Source organism: Notolepis coatsorum (genome assembly GCF_963971535.1).
Source record: "Notolepis coatsorum genome assembly, chromosome: 15".
NCBI lineage: Eukaryota > Metazoa > Chordata > Actinopteri > Aulopiformes > Paralepididae > Notolepis > Notolepis coatsorum.
Genome location: NC_140179.1, coordinates 14,918,358 through 14,939,500, shown reverse-complemented (window position 1 = coordinate 14,939,500; position 21,143 = coordinate 14,918,358). Strand labels below are relative to the sequence as shown.

Genomic DNA, 21,143 nt, shown 5'->3' with positions numbered 1-21,143 from the left:
GGCAGCGCGGATTCTCATCGAGAGGGCGTAGCGTGTGGGAGGACCACACTATCCCCCTCAAGTCCTATCCGCGCTTAGCAGGCGCCCCGACCGAACTGTAGGAGTCGCTGTTTACAACAACCCGGACCCACCCCGCCAGCTTCTCCCACCCTCTAATACAGCCAATTGTATTAGTGCAGACGGCCAGCCAAGCTGGTGACAACCCCGGAGCTGTGAGCTGGATTCGAACAGGCGAATCCAGCTCACAGCTCCGGGGTTGGTGACGAACGCAATCTCCGCTCGGCCACCTAACCGCCCAGATGGGGATTTTTTAACGTAACAACCGCTCTGATTGGCTGAGGACATCCAGGGCGATGCAGCAGTGTGAGGGGATTACAGTTAGGCAGAAATCTCAATTTTGACAAAAAATTACTTAGGCAATTATCGTATGAGGCTAACGGTATATAGATCCACACAAAGGTAATCTTTTTCTGCATGATGGCAAGTGAGTCACACTCTCTTCCCTCAGCAACTGGGTCCTTGAGCAAGGCATTTAACCTTTAAATGCTCCAGTGGGAGCTGTCGTTGTAACTGGGCAGCTCCCTGGTGTGTGTGAGACCCTCTCTCTCCCCCAAGCTATTCCCCCAAGCTGTTGGAGATACACAATGAAATAGTAACCCCTATCCCCACTCAACTCCAACCCACACAAACAAAACTAAAACAAAATGTAAACAAAGTGCAGTACCAAGAGCGGCCTCTTTACCTACAGCTGTTTGACAGTATTACATATTCTACCTTTAAATAAGAATTCAAAGAAAATGTAATTTGAGTGAGAGATGATTATTATTATTAGATCATTGTGAAAAGCTATTAGTCCATATAAAGTGTGGTGAATGTATATTGGAGCTCTTCATATGATGAATTGAAAATGGGGGACCCTGATGTAAACAAGACGAAAGTCTTTCTCAGATCTGCATCCCCTTAACAATTTGATGCCAGATGATAAAAATAAATAAAAAGATATTCAATTTTTTTTTAAATTTTTTTTATGCAGTCAGGCCACTGAACTTAGAAGCAGGCCAGGCCAGTGTTTCTAGTTGCAGCAGCGCAATAGTTAGATAACCTAGGTGGGGAACAACCAGGAGATCACTGCAACTCACACAAGTTGGAGAACTATCTCTCTCTCTCTCTCTTGCTCTCACACACACACAAAGGGAGCCGCATGTGATTGGTGGAGGCGGGACCCTGACAAAAAACTGTTGTTGCTAATCATTGACACATGCTAGCCTGTAATAATCCCCCCCAGAAAAATCTACTTTGCATTTGATATATTGCAAATATATGCCATCACACACACTGGCATTTAAAGGGTTAGAATTATAAAATGAATATGTGGTGTTATGATCAAGGCTGAAGTTGAATTAAAGATTGTATTATTTTCAATCTGACATTACAAAAAAACTGAAAATCCATCAAAATCAGTGTTGTTGCTAATCATACATATGCTAGCCTGTTTTTTTAACAATAATTTGTGATGCCAAAAATTAAGTCTTTGTAACAAGAAATTTCCTGGTGGGGGACCCCAGACCCCCTGCTTAAAAAGTGGCCTGACTGGGGCTATATTTTGCACTATATTTCCTGGCCTGAATGATTTCCCCAGTCCGGCCCTGGTTAAAAGCCTCCAATGCTTATTAGTGTGTGTGCGTTTGAACGTGTGCATGTTTCAACCATACATTTCCATTTATAAAAAAAAAAGAAAAAAAAAATAATAATAGTGGGGGTCAGGGGTTTAGATTGTAGATGACCTGACTAAGACGACCAGGCCATCAAGTGCTCCCTGAGGGACATAGTCCCAGTAGAACTGGTAAGACCTGACTAAGACTAAATGTATAATAAAGCATAAAAGTATTAAACTGCAGGACATGCAGTTATCCTGGATGCAAAGAATCGGGACAGATTCTCTACAACAGGAGTGAAAGTGCCATGCATGTAAGCCACCACTAGGGGCATAGTGGTTACCAGTGAGTGAGTGAGTGAGTGACATTGCTGGTCTATGGAGTAGGATAAATCTGCAGTGCCGCAGCTCCATACATAGGAGGGGCCTGTACTGTGCGTTGGCGGCCTGTACTGTGCGTTGGGGGCCTGTACTGTGCACTACTGCGCATGCAATGTTGGGCGGGCCTTCATAGTGTGCATGCGCGTGGAGCATATACGAGCAAATATGAGTTTCTACTTCTAGCTCTGGTTTAACATTCATTATACAATGGCATGCAAATATCTTGATTCTGATTGGCTGAAACAGTCAAGTTAGCCGTTATTTCGTATAACACACTCCACGTGACCCCAGATACCTCCCACAAACGAATTACTTTTTTTGAATGAGTCCGCCATAGATAGACAAATGGAAGTATGAATAGCCTTTGAACGAATCCTCCAAAAAAGATACAGTCAACTGGAATATGTTAGTTCGTTACACATATGTTGGATTATGTAATTGGTTTGTCATGACCCATTGTGAAACAAAATAAAAATTGCGGACTTAAAAAAAATTATAAAAAAAAGGCTGTTGATTTTCTTTTTTTTTGTCAGACTTGGATCTACTATTCAGCGTTTTGCCGGACCAGTTTTTATTGGGTCGCCAATTGGCAGAGTAAAATGCATAACAATCAGGCACGTTGGAAGGGGGGGGTGTGGCAGCTTCAGTTACTGCACAAAAGTAAAACGGTATTTTTATATACTGTAACATATATACGTTTATAAGTTTATCCTGCTCAAAGCGCTTGACTTCACCATTACACTGACACACTTGTAAATACGTTAATTATTGTTAGATTGCCCGACTGTATTATTTTCCTCGCTGTGTGAAAAACGACAGAACTTTGCGTCTGAGGGGAGTGGCCACTGGCTGAGTGCTCTGTCTCGGGTACGACAGTATTCTGAGTCTTGATGGTATAACAGTATTTAAATATCATACTAGTACTACAGTATTCTGTTGAGTCTTGATGGTATAACAGTATTTAAATATCATACTAGTACTACAGTATTCTGTTGAGTCTTGATGGTATAACAGTATTTAAATATCATACTAGTACTACAGTATTCTGTTGAGTCTTGATGGTATAACAATATTTAAATATCATACTAGTACTACAGTATTCTGTTGAGACTTGATGGTATAACAGTGTTTAAATATCATACTAGTACTACAGTATTCTGTTGAGTCTTGATGGTATAACAGTATTTAAATATCATACTAGTACTACAGTATTCTGTTGAGTCTTGATGGTATAACAGTGTTTAAATATCATACTAGTGTATTCTGTTGAGTATTGATGGTATAACAGTGTTTAAATATCATACTAGTGCTACAGTATTCTGTTGAGTCTTGATGGTATAACAGTGTTTAAATATCATAATAGTGCTATAGTATTCTACAGAGTCTTGATGGTATAACAGTGTTTAAATATCATAATAGTGCTACAGTATTCTACAGAGTCTTGATGGTATAACAGTGTTTAAATATCATAATAGTGCTACAGTATTCTGTTGAGTCTTGATGGTATAACAGTATTTAAATATCATACTAGTGTATTCTGTTGAGTCTTGATGGTATAACAGTATTTAAATATCATACTAGTACTACAGTATTCTGTTGAGTCTTGATGGTATAACAGTGTTTAAATATCATACTAGTTGTTGTGAAGGGCCAGATTAAACCGAATATATATATTTATTTATATATATATATTTAATTGTATTTGTATATTCTCTAATATTCCCTGATATCCCTTGTATATTCCTTGTACAATATGCATTGAATATCCATTCTAGCCTACTGAACATCCCATAATAGTCTCCATTCTACTATTGGTCGAGACCTTGGTGCCAGGCTGCCATACCCCCCAGACCCAGTTCAAACGTACCGCTCAACATGTACGAACAAGTCCTAGTTCCGCGTAGGAATCTGGCTACCGCACCACTAATGGTACTATTTGTTCATAGTGCGTATATATACTGCGCTACTAAAGTAGGACTTCCTTTTTAGTCCAGTTTCTTACCCTCCAATAGAGTGACAGACGTAAAGCCTCCCCGCGACGCCACGTGTGGGAGTAAGGCCAAGTTCGGCCTACCATCGGTATTGAGACATCGTGTATATTAATATTTGAATAGTCATATTTGGCACTATATCGTAGAGTTGGACGTAGTCTATTAAGCTAATAATAGTCTATTCATATGTAGTGCTTCGTGCGGTGAGAATACTATCGTAGTCAGTACCCCCCATCGTTTCGGGTAGAACTGGCTGCTTATCCAGGGTGGCCGACCCCATGTGAGGCTGCACCCGAGGAGCCCCAGAGCCGACGAGCGAGTGGACCTGCATACCGGATTATTCTACCGACGACAGCCCGCCTTCCCAGGCACGGATTATGCTTTGTATACAGTGATTATTCTATGGATAAAGACCAACACTGCCGTGTGTTGGAAACCCCCCCCCCGGAGAGGACGACAGGTGAGGAGACGCTCTACACGACGAGGTCGCTTCACGTCTCTCCATCGTGGACCGGAGGAAGCCGGCCCACAGAGAGTCCAACTGCTTTCATCTGTGGATCGAGGATCGCTGAGGCACCGAGCCGCACAACCGTGGGTTCTCCCAGGATACCCTCAGCCAGACGGATACAGCCAGACTCTACCCCCCCCCCCCCTTCTCCAGTTGTCTTACAAGCGACCGGAATTCCCCCCTAGTGTATTCAGTTCTATAATCATTAAAGTATCATTGCTATTATTCCTTAAATATTCCAGGTTGTATATTTACCGCCTGCGCCACCAGAGATTGGACGTTCTCTATTGATATACCAACGAATACTCATTTGCCATAAAAGTGCATCCTATTTCAAATCATAAATGTAATTAAGTGATTGCTCTACATACCTTTTGCTATGTATTAATTATTATTAAACGCAGACTTTCGACTTGGTACATTTGTGTTGGATCGTTTCATCTACGTGGGAGTGTTTACCATAATTATTTATGCCTAGTACTGGGTGGCCAGAGTCTAAAGTACAAGAGGTAGTGGTAGTAAGTATCATATCTAACAATACAGTCAGGGAATTGTACCCCTCAGTTACAATTGGTCCTTCGAGCCGGATGGGTAATTAGTGTAATATTAATATAGTGTTATTAATATTGAAATGGCCTATGATGAACACTCCACGAAACGATCCTCCTAACCAACACCCGCAGCGCGAACGACGGCTCCCTCAGTACTTAGAGGCTTACGCTGTCAGTCAACAACCTAGTCTTCTACTAACAGTAAACGCGGTAAAACTAGAAAGTAAAAGTATGTCTAACCCCAACGCCCAGACTACCCCGACCATAGAAGCCCCTACGGGTTCTAATGTAACTGACCAAGCTCACGGTGGGGACCAGTGGGAACCAGACATGACTTCACACCCCGCCAGTACTGAAGAAGTAGTCCCGATGAGTCCCGGGAGGAATACAGCGCTACCGAGAGAGAACTCGGCACGGAAGAAGACGGGGAGAGCACCGTGGAGATAGAGCTCCAAGGCTCCGCAAGGAGTACCCCGAGGGAAGGCTCCCCTATACAACCGCCTTCTCCCAGCGAGGCAGAGAGGACCCTACAGCAGGCCTTCCTCATCAGCCTGAACGCCGCTGCTGAACGCGACCGACTGCAGATCCAGCAGCGGAGCGAAGAAGAGCATATACGTCTAGAAATAAGACGCATTCAGATGGAAGAGAATGTGGCCCGAGACCGAGCAGACAGCCAGCGAGCAGCTGCTGGTGCTCTACGGGACGCAGAGCGCGACAGACAGCAAGCGCAACTAATAGAACAGCTGATCAGACGGACAACACCCTCTCCCTCCGCCAGAGGCTCCAGGAACTCGTCTAGACACACCTCCAGGGCGGCATCCCCTAGCCGAGTAAACAACCCTGAACTTGACCAACAGACGAGGTCTATACCCCCCACAGACCACCTCCCCCCACCGGTCCAAGCGAGACCTAGCAACCGGGAAGGAGCAGCATATCCTGTGGAGAGGCTAAACCAGAGACTACAAGCACTGGATGACCTAACTGAAGACGAAGAGGAAGAGGAGGAGAACCGCGCCCGACGACAGCACAGTACTCTACCGGACCAGGAGGTCCGGTACAGCCCAGGCTATACTCCCGCGGAGCTGCGCTACAGACCCCCGACTCTATACACGGGTGAGCACGACGCACGACCCGCACCGAGGAACAGCACCTGGACAAGCGGGCCATGGTACACTGCCGGTACCAGCCCATACCAAGGAGCGGGAGGAGACTCGCCTAGGAGGCCTCTCCCCCAACGCTCGCCGATGTATCCACAGTCAGCGTCATACATTGGCACGCCTATGGTACCCGACTTCACCCAAGAGAACCGGGCCCAGTATACAGAAATCCGCATGTGTCTGGAGACCATGTTGGTGGATGTATTGGATGAACGCCATAAATACGCCATCCTACTGAAGCACTTAAAGGTACCCCGCGCACATAATATAGCGCTCGCCTCTATACACGGGTGAGCACGACGCACGACCCGCACCGAGGAACAGCACCTGGACAAGCGGGCCATGGTACACTGCCGGTACCAGCCCATACCAAGGAGCGGGAGGAGACTCGCCTAGGAGGCCTCTCCCCCAACGCTCGCCGATGTATCCACAGTCAGCGTCATACATTGGCACGCCTATGGTACCCGACTTCACCCAAGAGAACCGGGCCCAGTATACAGAAATCCGCATGTGTCTGGAGACCATGTTGGTGGATGTATTGGATGAATGCCATAAATACGCCATCCTACTGAAGCACTTAAAGGTACCCCGCGCACATAATATAGCGCTCGCCTACGCGACTTCCACCACCCCATACACAGCAGCGCTGGTAGCATTGGACCAGAGGTATGGGCGCATATGGGATTACGTGATCCAGGAGATCCGACACATCGACCGCTTACCCCCAGCAATAGACAATCGAGCACTGGACGACCTGTCCATCAGAGTGCAGTCCCTGGTAGGGATGTTGGGAGCGCAGAGAGAGAAGGGGAGGCATGAACTTTACGCCAACTCAAATGTGGAAAGGATCTTGGAGAAGCTGCCGCCCGCTCGACAGGAGCGTTTTAGGCGGCAGAGAGACCACCGAGACCCGAATGGCCCCGAACCGAACCTCCTCGATCTAGCAGACTTCCTGGCGAGAGAAGTCAGCAGCCTACGGCTAGATACATTCGGACGGAGCACCCCTGGCTCCAGAGAAGGAACCAGACGACTAAATGATGGAAGAAGATCGGTGACTGTGATGCACCAATCGGAGTCAGTACCGAGCAGCAGGAGCCACAGTACCCCCTCCAGAACGGAGAAGTGGAAGATAGTGTGTCCCTACTGTGAGAAAGAACACTGGCTAGCGCAATGTGACTCCTTCCCCAAGCTGAACGCGGAGGAAGCAAGTCAATGGATAAAGTCCAACAAGCGCTGTTTTCGCTGTGCGCGCTCACACATGGCAGCCGAATGCCGCTTAAAGAAAAGGTGCACCAAGTGCGATGGAGCCCATCTGGACATACTTCACGACAGTAACAGACGGCGCCCTTCACCCGCACCATCCAGCAGCAAAGCGAGCGTCATGTACATCGATCCCGCCAGCAGCAGTGGAGCCCGAGTACTCCTAAAAGTAGTGCGTGTGACACTAAGCTACCAGAATAAAGTCCTGGACACTTACGCCGTCCTCGATGACGGGTCAGAGAAGACCCTTCTGCTCGCCTCCGCTGCGGCCCAGCTAGGGCTGCGGGGAAGCGAAACCCAAATGACAATTCGGACAATAAGACGAGATTTGAAGACGATAAAGGGCGAGAATGTCTCATTCTCTATCGCAGCAAGCGGCCAGCCTGAGCGACGGTACCAGATTACAGACGCTTTCACCAGCCAAGAAATAGGACTGTCGCGGTACACATACCCCGTCGCCAAGCTGATGGAGAAATATGCACATCTGCGCAAGTTACCGATCCCGCTCATAGACAATGCTATGCCGACCCTGTTGATAGGCTCCGACCATGCAGACCTCATTGTCCCGATAGACCGGGTTCATACCGGACCCCGAGGCTGTCCTGCAGCAGTCGAGACCCGTTTGGGATGGACTCTCCAAGGCCCGCTCGCCAAATCTCTCAACCGAAGTACAGCCACTAGATGTCTCCACTCCCGAGTCACAGAGGGAGAAACCGCACTCCTGCAACACGTAGAGCGGCTATGGACCTTGGAACAAATGCCCTTTAAGAACGGAAAGAAAGACATTCGCTCTAAAGATGACATTTACGCCATTCACCTCCTCGAGACAGGGACCAAGAGAGTCCCGGTCAACGGCGTGTTGAGATACGCCACGCCACTCCTGCGGCGAGAAGGAATGCCTACTTTCCACGCCAAGACAGACGCCACAGAACGGTACCTGCTGAACCCGGAGCGGCGCTTAGCCAAGAACCCCGCCCAAGAGAGTGTATACCGCGCTGAGATTGAGAAGCTCATCACAGCGGGACACGTCACAAAGATGGACATTAAAGAGGCTGACCAGACCACTGAATCGTGGTACGTGCCTCACCACAAGGTCCATCACAACGGTAAAGACCGCATAGTATTTAACTGCAGCTACCAGATCGGATCCCAAAATCTGAATAAAGAGTTACTGCCCGGTCCCACACTCGGCCCCTCCCTACTCGGCGTTCTACTCCGCTTCCGCCAGGAAAAGGTGGCCATCAGCGGGGACATTAAAGGAATGTTCCTGCAGGTGAGATTAGTAGAGGAGGACAAGCCCCTGTTACGGTTCCTATGGAGAGAGAAGCCAGGAGATGAGCACCCAGCCATCTACCAATGGGAAGTCCTCCCCTTCGGAACGACGTGCAGCCCCTGCTGTGCTACATTTGCACTACAGAAACATGTAGCAGAGGACCCAGCAGCGGACGAAGAGGTCCGACACAGCGTAAAGAACAGCTTCTACGTAGACAACTGTCTACAAAGCCTTTCAACCCAGGAAGAAGCCGAGGCTCTCCTGATTAAACTCTGCGCCTCATTGATCAAAGGCGGCTTTGATCTCAGGCAGTGGGCCAGCAGCGATCCGCAAGTACTGCGCAGCCTCTCCTCCGAGGACAAGGCAGCCAGCAGCGAGACCTGGATGGCTACAATCCCGGGAGAAGCCCAGGAGATGACCCTGGGATTGGTGTGGCGATTCAAAACAGATTCGCTTCACTACAGACACAAGCCCCTGACTACGGAGCAGGGAAGGCCGGCGGCGGCGCCGACCACCAGACGGAGTGTGTACACAACACTCGCCCGACAATATGACCCGCTAGGATGTATTCTACCGTACACCACCAGGGCAAAAATGATTGTACGAGCATTGTGGGACAAGGACCAGGGCTGGGACGACCCCATTCCCGCACACCTTGCATCCACCTGGAGAGAGTGGGAGATGGAGCTCCACTCACTCCCAGGCGTTAATATGCGCCGAAGCTACTTCCCACCCACGGTGAGGCCAGAGGCATGTAAAATGGACTTACACGTCTTCAGTGACGCCTCAGAGGTCGCATACGGATCAGTAGCCTACTTGCGGGCCCAAGAAGAGGGAGGAGAGATCTACACAGCATTTGTCCTCGCCCGCTCGAGAATAGCCCCACGCAAGCAACAATCTATCCCACGTCTAGAGCTCTGCGCAGCCCTAGCCGGAGCGCACCTAGCCACGCTCATCCAACGTGAGCTCACCATACCGGTGTCTAGAACAATCCTGTGGTCAGATTCCACGACAGTACTCGCCTGGATCAAATCGGACTCATGCAAGTACAAAGTCTTCGTGGGAGTCAGAGTCACCGAGATTCAAGACTTAACCGAAGAGTTAACCGGAGAAACAGAGTGGCGCTACGTTGATACAAAACAGAACCCAGCTGACGTCATCACCCGGGGAATGCCCCTAGATGACCTCACCCGTCGCAATGTCTACAGTGACGGCCCAGCATTCCTAAAGCTCCCGGAAGGAGAATGGCCCACGCCTATCCCGAGGGAAGCCAGTCAAGAGGAGGCTGAGAATAAGAAACCTATGTTCTGTGGATTGAGCACTGTTATCTCCGCAGACCCCAACATAGATGATTGCACTACCATAGAGAGTGCACAACAAAGGACATTCCTACTGCACTACCTACCGTCTCTACAGACCCGCCAGAAGTGGGTAAAGGAGAGAGACAATTTGACAGAAGGAACAGTCGTCATGATTATTGATCAATCACTGCCCAGAGCTATGTGGCCGGCCGGCCGCGTAAGCAAAGTGATCACCGGTGCCGACGGCAAGGTCCGAGCAGCTGAAGTGCTTGTCCAGGGTCGCACTTACACCCGTCCCGTGGCGAGGCTCATAGAACTGCCCCGACTCCCAGACACAATCGATGATGACCATGACCCTATAACCCTATGACTTTGTGAAGTTGACTGACCCCTACAGCAAACCCTTATGTGTAAATAGACAACGCGATTAATCTGTCTCTGCTTAACTGATTAGGTCTGGGACCAATCAGGGGGTGGCTGTTGTGAAGGGCCAGATTAAACCGAATATATATATTTATTTATATATATATATTTAATTGTATTTGTATATTCTCTAATATTCCCTGATATCCCTTGTATATTCCTTGTACAATATGCATTGAATATCCATTCTAGCCTACTGAACATCCCATAATAGTCTCCATTCTACTATTGGTCGAGACCTTGGTGCCAGGCTGCCATACCCCCCAGACCCAGTTCAAACGTACCGCTCAACATGTACGAACAAGTCCTAGTTCCGCGTAGGAATCTGGCTACCGCACCACTAATGGTACTATTTGTTCATAGTGCGTATATATACTGCGCTACTAAAGTAGGACTTCCTTTTTAGTCCAGTTTCTTACCCTCCAATAGAGTGACAGACGTAAAGCCTCCCCGCGACGCCACGTGTGGGAGTAAGGCCAAGTTCGGCCTACCATCGGTATTGAGACATCGTGTATATTAATATTTGAATAGTCATATTTGGCACTATATCGTCGAGTTGGACGTAGTCTATTAAGCTAATAATAGTCTATTCATATGTAGTGCTTCGTGCGGTGAGAATACTATCGTAGTCAGTACCCCCCATCGTTTCGGGTAGAACTGGCTGCTTATCCAGGGTGGCCGACCCCATGTGAGGCTGCACCCGAGGAGCCCCAGAGCCGACGAGCGAGTGGACCTGCATACCGGATTATTCTACCGACGACAGCCCGCCTTCCCAGGCACGGATTATGCTTTGTATACAGTGATTATTCTATGGATAAAGACCAACACTGCCGTGTGTTGGAAACCCCCCCCCCGGAGAGGACGACAGGTGAGGAGACGCTCTACACGACGAGGTCGCTTCACGTCTCTCCATCGTGGACCGGAGGAAGCCGGCCCACAGAGAGTCCAACTGCTTTCATCTGTGGATCGAGGATCGCTGAGGCACCGAGCCGCACAACCGTGGGTTCTCCCAGGATACCCTCGGCCAGACGGATACAGCCAGACTCTACCCCCCCCCCCCCTTCTCCAGTTGTCTTACAAGCGACCGGAATTCCCCCCTAGTGTATCCAGTTCTATAATCATTAAAGTATCATTGCTATTATTCCTTAAATATTCCAGGTTGTATATTTACCGCCTGCGCCACCAGAGATTGGACGTTCTCTATTGATATACCAACGAATACTCATTTGCCATAAAAGTGCATCCTATTTCAAATCATAAATGTAATTAAGTGATTGCTCTACATACCTTTTGCTATGTATTAATTATTATTAAACGCAGACTTTCGACTTGGTACATTTGTGTTGGATCGTTTCATCTACGTGGGAGTGTTTACCATAATTATTTATGCCTAGTACTGGGTGGCCAGAGTCTAAAGTACAAGAGGTAGTGGTAGTAAGTATCATATCTAACAATACAGTCAGGGAATTGTACCCCTCAGTTACACTAGTGCTACAGTATTCTGTTGAGTCTTGATGGTATAACAGTGTTTAAATATCATAATAGTGCTACAGTATTCTACAGAGTCTTGATGGTATAACAGTGTTTAAATATCATAATAGTGCTACAGTATTCTACAGAGTCTTGATGGTATAACAGTGTTTAAATATCATAATAGTGCTACAGTATTCTGTTGAGTCTTGATGGTATAACAGTATTTAAATATCATACTAGTAATACAGTATTCTACAGAGTCTTGATGGTATAACAGTATTTAAATATCATACTAGTACTACAGTATTCTGTTGAGTATTGATGTATAACAGTATTTAAATGTCATACTAGTACTACAGTCTTCTACAGAGTCTTGATGGTATAACAGTATTTAAATATCATACTAGTACTACAGTCTTCTATATCATACTAGTGCTACAGTATTCTGTTGAGTATTGATGGTATAACAGTGTTTAAATATCATAATAGTGCTACAGTATTCTGTTGAGTATTGATGGTATAACAGTATTTAAATATCATACTAGTACTACAGTATTCTGTTGAGTATTGATGGTATAACAGTATTTAAATATCATACTAGTGCTACAGTATTCTGTTGAGTATTGATGGTATAACAGTGTTTAAATATCATAATAGTGCTACAGTATTCTGTTGAGTATTGATGGTATAACAGTGTTTAAATATCATAATAGTGCTACAGTATTCTGTTGAGTATTGATGGTATAACAGTATTTAAATATCATAATAGTACTACAGTCTTCTGCAGAGTCTTGATGGTATAACAGTATTTAAATATGGCTGCATTTAAATATGGCTGCATTTTAATATATAGCGCTTTTATCCAAAGCGCTTTACAATTTTGTTCATCACATTCCATTCACTCACACATTCAACAAACCCTAAAGTTAGAGGTCCTCCCATCTGCTTCTGCTTTTAAACATCTGGTGTTAAATCTCTGTTTGTCAAATTGCAATTGTTTTTAGTTTCTTCTATTCTTTTTATATTTTTTTATATTTTCATTGTGTTGCTCATGTGTGTGTAAACTCGTCGTCATTGTAAATGAGGGAAACCTCAATGTCGTTCAAGTTAAAATAAAGGTTTGAATGAATTCACACACCGACGGCGGAGGCCATCATGCAAGGCGCCAACCTGCTCATTGGGAGCAATTAGGGGCTAAGTATCTTGCTCAAGGACACTTCGACACGCTGCCCGGGAGGAGCGGGAATCGAACCAGGAACCTCCGGATTACCAGATGACTGCTCTACCTCCCGACCACTGTCGCCCCCTAGTACTACAGTATTCTACAGAGTATAACAGTATTTGATGGTATTTAGTTTTCCAGTACAAATTACAGTGGGATGTGATACAATACAATAATGTGGTGCTATTTCATAAAAAATTATATATTATTGATATGTTGACGCTATGCTTTCAGTAGCGTGTGTGTGTGTGTGTGTGTGTGTGTGTGTGTGTGTGTGTGTGTGTGTGTGTGTGTGTGTGTGTGTGTGTGTGTGTGTGTGTGTGTGTGTGTGTGTGTGTGTGTGTGTGTGTGTGTGTGTGTGTGTGTGTGTGTGTGTGAATCCGTGCGATATCTCTCAAACTATCTAAAAACACTAACCTTCGTACTGTCTTTTATACTATCATGCACTCTTCCTACTATACTAATGTCTTTACTACTAAGTATGCGCTCAATGCTGCAGCACCCAAGTTCCAGCACTGTTTGATGAACATTGTTACTCAGCTGTAAGAGTTGTACCCCCTTCCTGCTGACTTGTCGTACAGAACTTGTAAGTCGCTTTGGATAAAAGCGTTCAGCTAAATGACTAAATGTAAATGTAAATAGATACCCAATGCTATGATATAGTTGGTGTAGCGATAATAAATCTTTGACTGTACAGCCAGATGTTTCCCCAGCAGTTTCCCACCATGCACTTCAACATGACTTACAGGCAGAAGCATGTCTCCTTCAACAACCGGTGTCTTCAGGCCTGGAAGTGGAAAGATGAAAGTGGGTGTAACATTTATTTAACATTTATTTTTACTTAATAGATAAAATAATGTCTGATGAAATGTATTTTCTATTCATGCAGTAGTCTTTTAGGTGGTTGTATTTACCATAGTTGACAAAGGGGATGTCTGTTCTTATCAACTTGTCTGCATCAATGACAAAGGCTGCAAAGACAGATTATACATACAATAAAAAAAAAAAAATTATGTCGTACCATGTATTCAACGCTGTTTGTTATCCTATTATTCTCCAACTCAAACATTTGATCAACAAATAGCAGAATTCATAGTGTTGAAGAAAAATATGTGTTCTCACATTTCTCCCTTGACTGGCGGCTAATCTGTAAATTATGACCGGAAAAATATGACATTACATTCTCCAAATTGAATGCATTTATTTTCAGTGCATAGAGAAAATGCAACGATTGGTGTTAATTAATATTTAATAACCTTTACATAATAAAAAAAGACTATATGCCGTTTGAAATCGAATTGAGCTGAATTCAATGAATTTGAACCATTTATGAATTGCATTTTTACACAGTTTTAGTTGAATAAAATTAGCTGATAGTTGATGCTCAGTTTTTACAGTGTATACAGTATTCTCAAAGACAACATACAGTAGCTGCCAACACTCTGACACAAGTCTCCCTTAAATCTGAGTTCCATTTTAACAGGATTTGGAATCTTCCCAATAGAAAGAAATTGGTCCAAATAGGAAATAAATCTCCCTATTTTCATAATTGGCAGACAGGTGACAGGTAGAGTGAATCGGGGGAAAACAGTCAGTCGCCGTAGAAAGTAGCCAAGACAGGCGGTCATATAGCAGTATATAAACAACAGACTTACTGTGACTCCAGTGGAGAGAGCCAGCCATCCCACCAAGGAGAGAAGCAGCAGGCTCCTCGTCATTGTGATGTAGATGGGTGGGGATTTGATACTACTGTGCTTATTAACAGCAGCTTAAGTACCTCTCTCTGGGGAGAAGTGGACTTCTACCTTTAATAGCTCATGTTACATATTCTCTGTGCACACTTTAATACAATATACCTTATCGCTGTCATGAAACTCCCTGTTCTCAGGAATATGCCTACCTTTGGTCGATCCCCAATATTATATGGCCAGGTGTTGTTTCCACCACCACCAGTTAATGAGTATTTGTTCTGCTAATATGCATGCTTACATAAGACCAGGGGTATAAAGTACTTGAGTAATTGTACTTTGTTACAATACTTAAGTACTGTTTTGGGGGATTTGTACTTTACTAGAGTATTATTAGGTTTGTATACTTTTCTTTTTATCCACTTTTTCTCCTCCTGTTTTTTCTGTATTTTCTCCCATCCCAATTTAGTCATTATGCCAATTCCCCCCTTCCCTTCCTGGTTGTTGCTCGCATGGTCAGTCTAGGGAGCCCTGAAGTCTATCAGATGCTTCCTCCGAGACATAGGAGACAGCCAGCAGCATCTTTTCACCTGCCAGCGCGGACTCTCATTGGTGAAGTGTAACGCGTGGGAGGTCACACTACCCTCACCATCTTCCTTCCTCGCTGTGCAGGCGCCCTGACCGACCTGTAGGAGTCGCTGTTTACAACGACCAGATTACCACTCACCGGCTTCCCTCCCGCTGACTCTGCCAATTGAGCCAGTATGACGGCCGGCCAAGTCGGAGGCAACGCTGACAGCCGGATTCGATACCAGTGTCTCTTGCGTTGCGCTTAGTCTGCTGCGCCACCCAGCCGCCTATTAGGTTTGTATACTTGTACCTTTACTCAATTACATTTCAGAGAAAAAAAACATACTTTTTACTCCTTACATTTAAAATGCAGACCTACAAAGTACAAATCTCGCAGGTCCAACCATTTTAATTAGTATATATATTTGTTTCTCTGGCCGAACTAACGTTAACGTTATTAATCCTGCAGCCGCACTTTATTTAAAAACAGCCAATCAAATCCCCATCAATGGAAAATGAACCCGCCCCTACCCATGCTGATTGGTCCTTGTGCAAGACTAGAAAGCGGGGATCTTTGATTAAACACCTGCTATCAGAAGAATAGACAGTCAGAAAAGAAGTTTTGACTTTTTAGTACTTAAGTACATTTAAAAGTAGAAACTTTTTGTACTTTTACTCAAGTCTGTTTTTAGCCAGATACTCAGACTTTTACTTGAGTACGATTTTGAGACGGTACCCATACTCTCACTTAAGGGTTAGGTTTAGGCCCTCATCTAAGAGAGGTTAAGGTTAGAGTGACAGTCAGCCAGGGCTGGTAATCCTTTCTGTAACAAAGCAACATAGGCCCTCAACCATAGAGGTTAGGGTTAGGGTTGGGGAAGTATTTTACTGTATTGTACCCATTCTGCAATCTGTTAATAACGTTTTCAATCAATCAATTCCTGGCCACGCCGCGATCTATGACTGCAGCCGCGGAGACCTCCAGTTTTAAGACCGTCGTTTTCGCGACAGTGCCATCTAGCGAAGTGGGTGACTTTCACCAACTTGAACTACCTAGTTTTAAAGGTTTATTCCGCCAAAATGCTACTTTGTCCAACTACTTACTGAATTGATTGATTGATTGAAAACTTTATTAACAGATTGCAGAATGGGTACAGTACAGTACAGCTCAATACATACAATTGTTAAGGGGATGACACATGCCTTCTCTATTCAAACGACCACATCAAACAAGAGGTGGACGCGGGCAGCGATGCAGTGGTGCACACACACGGTTACACACCGTTGTAGTAGGTCACTGAGGCAGAAGTGCGCGCAATCGGATGTGCACGCGCGCACACAAAAATGCTTTCACAATTGTCACTGGACTCGTCGCGCCGTGCGGCAAGTACCCGGCCGGCACTTATCACCTAGACTTTGCATAATAATAGGATACCGATAGCATAACAACGAGAAGAGCCAAACCAAAATACAAGCCCTGGTGGGGGGTTGCTTGATCTGTGGTCCCGACTGGAAGGATGAGGGCCCTTTCTCACTCACTCTATTCGTTTCTATTTCGTTCCGTTCTGCCCGTTCCGAGATCTGATCCGAACTCCCCCCCCCCTCTCCCCCCTCTAGTTTGTGTACACACTTCAGTCTGGGTGCGCTCTGGGTTTTGTTTACGGTTTGCGTTTTGAGCTTGTAAGCTTGCCGTAGTCGATGATGTCACGCTCGAAATGTAAACACAGGAAGTGTTAACACGGAGACTGGAGAATGGATGTTGATATAAAGAAACAAATAACTAATAAATATGAAGTTATATTTGAACCTCTGTTGTCAAGCCTTGTCAATATAACCCACCCCCCTTTTCTCACGAATGGAACTCTGTTGTAGAGTCCGCTTTTGATCGTTTTGCAGCGTTAACAATAACGCTAAGCTAACGGCTACCGCTAGTTAGCTTTATAACCTTTTACTAGTAACATTGCTCGCATCGATTATATTGAATGTCATTGATCTACTGGTCGACCGAAAATGTAAACGGGAATGTCTTAACACGACTGCGGACTCTGGATGTTGATATAAAATTAACAAATTGCCAATAAATATGAAGTTATATTTGAACCTCTGTTGTCAAGCCTTGTCAATATAACCCACCCCATTTTATCACGAATGGATGGTGTTGTAGAGTCCGCTTTTGAGCGTTTTGAGAGATCTACTGGTTGACCACGGCCGACTGGTTGGGCACCACTGGTCTAATAGAAATAAATGCATTCGAACAATGTATAGACATAGCAATGGCAAACAAAATTTATGACGGTATGTCAGCACCAGGCGCCACGCCCGTGAAAAGGTACAAGCTCGCAAAGCCACACCCCCCGTTCTCCCGGGGCCGACCCTGAGACCACCTCTGCCAGCTGATCCCGTTCAGCGCGGGGTGAAACGATTCAGCGCCGTTTCGCACCCCAAAAGGGGTGAGTAAGAACACTCCCCCCGTGCTCCGGGACGGTGATTCGATACAAAAGGCTGAGTGTGAAAGCCCCCTAAGTTGTGCTTCAGTCTGAAGGAAACTGTCCTTCTGTAAACTAACTCTAAGTTACATTGTTAATTTAGTTTGTATTTACTTTTCTAGTTTAAGTTAATTCAATTAAAGAAATTATAACTACAATTACATTTAAAACATTGTTATGCATAATAATCATCTGTTCTGCGCGCAACCGAGGGAACATGTATGCGCGTGCGCTGGAACGCGCGTGCACGTGGCGTTTGGGCAGTTCCCATATTACGACTGCACCACTGGACGCGGGCAAATACTGCGGCATGGTCATGCTGGACCTAAAAAAGGCCTTCGATACTGTCAATCACACCATTCTGTTTGACAAGCTAAAAGCAATTGGTTTTGATAGTCTATCAGTGAGCTGAATGCAATCCTACCTGGAGGGGAGAGAACAGATGGTGGAGGTAAACGGTACCCTATCCCCCCCCCCTCACAGTGAGCCCATGTACATGTCAAAATACTTCCCAAAGGTCAGTGAATACCACGATCACAACACCAGAGGGAGCTCCACAAATCATGTTAAACCCAGATTCGGCTCAAACAAGGGACTAAACACGTTTCGCAATTATGCCACATCAATGTGGAACACCCTACCCAAAGCTGTAAAGGAATGTAAATCACTACCCACTTTCAAAAACACTCTCAAAGAACACCTACGGGAGACTGCAATTCGAAACTGGCCCCTGTAAATGTCCTAACCCAACCCAATGTACAGTAAATTACCAAGTATGGTTTTGTCAATATTCCAATGTACAGTTTTGCTTGTACAGTTGTACAGTGCCCCCCCCCCCCCCTCCCCCCCCCCCCACCCACCCAACCACCTCCAATGTACAGTCCCCCCCCCCACCCACCTACGCTCCAATGTACAGTTCCTACGTCAAATGTACTCTCTTTTCTGGACTCTTTTTGTATCACAAACAGTACTGTATTTGCAAATCTGATATGTCATAAATGTATAGATGTAGCAGTACTGTCTATCTGTATATATGTTATGATGAATTGAAAATGGGGGATTGATGTAAACAAGACGAAAGTCTTTCTCTGGTCTGCATCCCCTTAACAATTGTATGTATTGAGCTGTACTGTACTGTACCCATTCTGCAATCTGTTAATAAAGTTTTCAATCAATCAATCAATCAATGCAGACCAGAGAAACTTTCGTCTTGTTTACACCAGGGTCCCCCATTTTCAATTCATCATAACATATGACACACACGACATACAGATACAGTACTGCTACATCTATACATTTATGACATACCAGATTTGCAAATACAGTACTGTTTGTGACACAAAAAGAGTCCAGAAAAGAGAGTATAGTATATACATTTGACATAGAAACTGTACATTGGAGGTTGGGTAGGTGGGGTGGGGACACTGTACACTGTACATTGTAATATTGACAAAGCCATACTTGGTCATTTACTGTACATTGGAGGGGGTTGAGTTAGGACATTTACAGGGGCCAGTTTCGAATAGCTCCCATAGGTGTTCTTTGAGTGTTTTTGAAAGTGGGTAGTGATTCACATTCCTTTACAGCTTTTGGTAGGGCGTAGCTTCATTTCAGTCATGGGCAAAATAACAGAGGGCATACATACCCTCATCTCACACATTGTTGCCAATTATGCGCATGTACATTGTAAATTATATTGTATATTGTTTACACTGCCTTTTTATTAAATTTGTACTTCTCCACTGTAATATAGTTGTGACCGGTATGTATTATACTACCTGTACCTCCCCTCCTGCTATGATAACGAATGTCCCCAAGGGGATCAATAAATATGTTATATGGCAATTTGCAATCTGTTCTGCTTTAGCCCTACTGTAGCCAACAAGATAGCTAGTCTAAATATTTTAAATATCAGAATTAAAGTGATGATTTTAGTATAACTGGCATGTTGAAATAATGAGTTAATGGAATGTACTTTTCATGTTAACGGTGGAACGTTAACTAGTTTCAAAGAAAAACACAGATGTGACTCATATAGTGGGGGGCTGTCAACGTGGCACAGAGTTCAGAGAGATGACAGTTGAGGGAGAGAAGCTGTTCCTGAGTCTACCCGACTTGGAGCAGGCAATGCAGACAAAGATCTTCCTTCTTGGATTGTGATGTGCATCTTGAAAAAGAGACTAATTTGTCAAATTGAACATTTTGAAATAATTTCAAAAAATAATGTCATAAAAACTAGCGGAAAAACGAGGGTCATGAGACTGGCGTGTCTATATATCTATGTCTCAAACTATAGGTCTGAGCGGCTGCAGCCATAGATATATATAGATGACTCACCAAAGCTGCTGGCCGATGTTGTCACACGGTGGCCATCTTGCTACAGGGTAGCACGCCCACTCATAACATGAATGTCTATAGTCGGGGGTGATGCTGAACGAAGGCCTCCGGTTTGTGGCGGGCGAGGAGATCATCGATGGCTTGTTGATCAATTAATTCATCAAGTATTTCCGGATTCCAATCGTCGTCTGTGACACTAGCTGTGTAGAAACGAATAAAAGAGGTCACAATTATCATTATGATGAGGTAGAACATATGTATTTATGATCTAGTACTAGGCTCGTTTTGCACGTACCTGTCTTGTCAAAACAATCAATCTGGCTTAATATATCAACTCCCCAGTCGTCATTAAAATCTTGTTGGATGACGGACGATTCAGGGTGTAGAGCCTTTAGTATATTTTCAATGGCTTGTTTATCGATGAGATCCAACTCGGAAATCGTCGCGGGGTCCCAGTCATTTTCAAAGTCCCGAGCTGTGTAGAAACGAATAAAAGAATGTCATAATTAGCCTTTTAATGAGTCATGATACAATTAATTAACATGAGTATGGTTATACACTTACCACATTTGTCAAAGTCCTCAATCTGTCCCTGGATATTTACATCGGTAACGTCACTATAATCCATCAATGCACCTCCATCTGTAAGAGTTTTAAGATAAATGTATGTTTAGGGGATTATTTTTTAAGAAAAATACATTGTCAAAATCTTCAGACATTATATTAACTCAGAAATCATATTTTCTAGGTATTAAAAACTTACCGTATGCAATATCATCTAACCAGCGAAAAGTTTCAAGTCCCGTCTGAAAGGCCTCTCCTGCTTTTAGAAAGAAAGAAAAAAAAGGCACAATGTTAGAAACATCTG

At 44.8% G+C, this 21,143-nt stretch overlaps 1 protein-coding gene across 1 annotated transcript in view; it reads right to left on the bottom strand.

The window, feature by feature from the left end:
* Positions 1-20,903, bottom strand: part of LOC311241685 (meprin A subunit alpha-like) — a gene marked incomplete at both ends in the record, with an annotated part of 73,668 nt that extends 52,765 nt beyond the window's left edge. Inside the window, 4 exons of the mRNA XM_084330562.1 lie at positions 13,941-13,981; positions 14,109-14,165; positions 20,571-20,750; positions 20,840-20,903. Coding sequence (XP_084186688.1) covers positions 13,941-13,981; positions 14,109-14,165; positions 20,571-20,750; positions 20,840-20,903 — 342 coding nt within the window. The remainder of the gene's footprint in view (positions 1-13,940; positions 13,982-14,108; positions 14,166-20,570; positions 20,751-20,839) is intronic.
* Between the last annotated feature and the right edge of the window lie 240 nt (positions 20,904-21,143).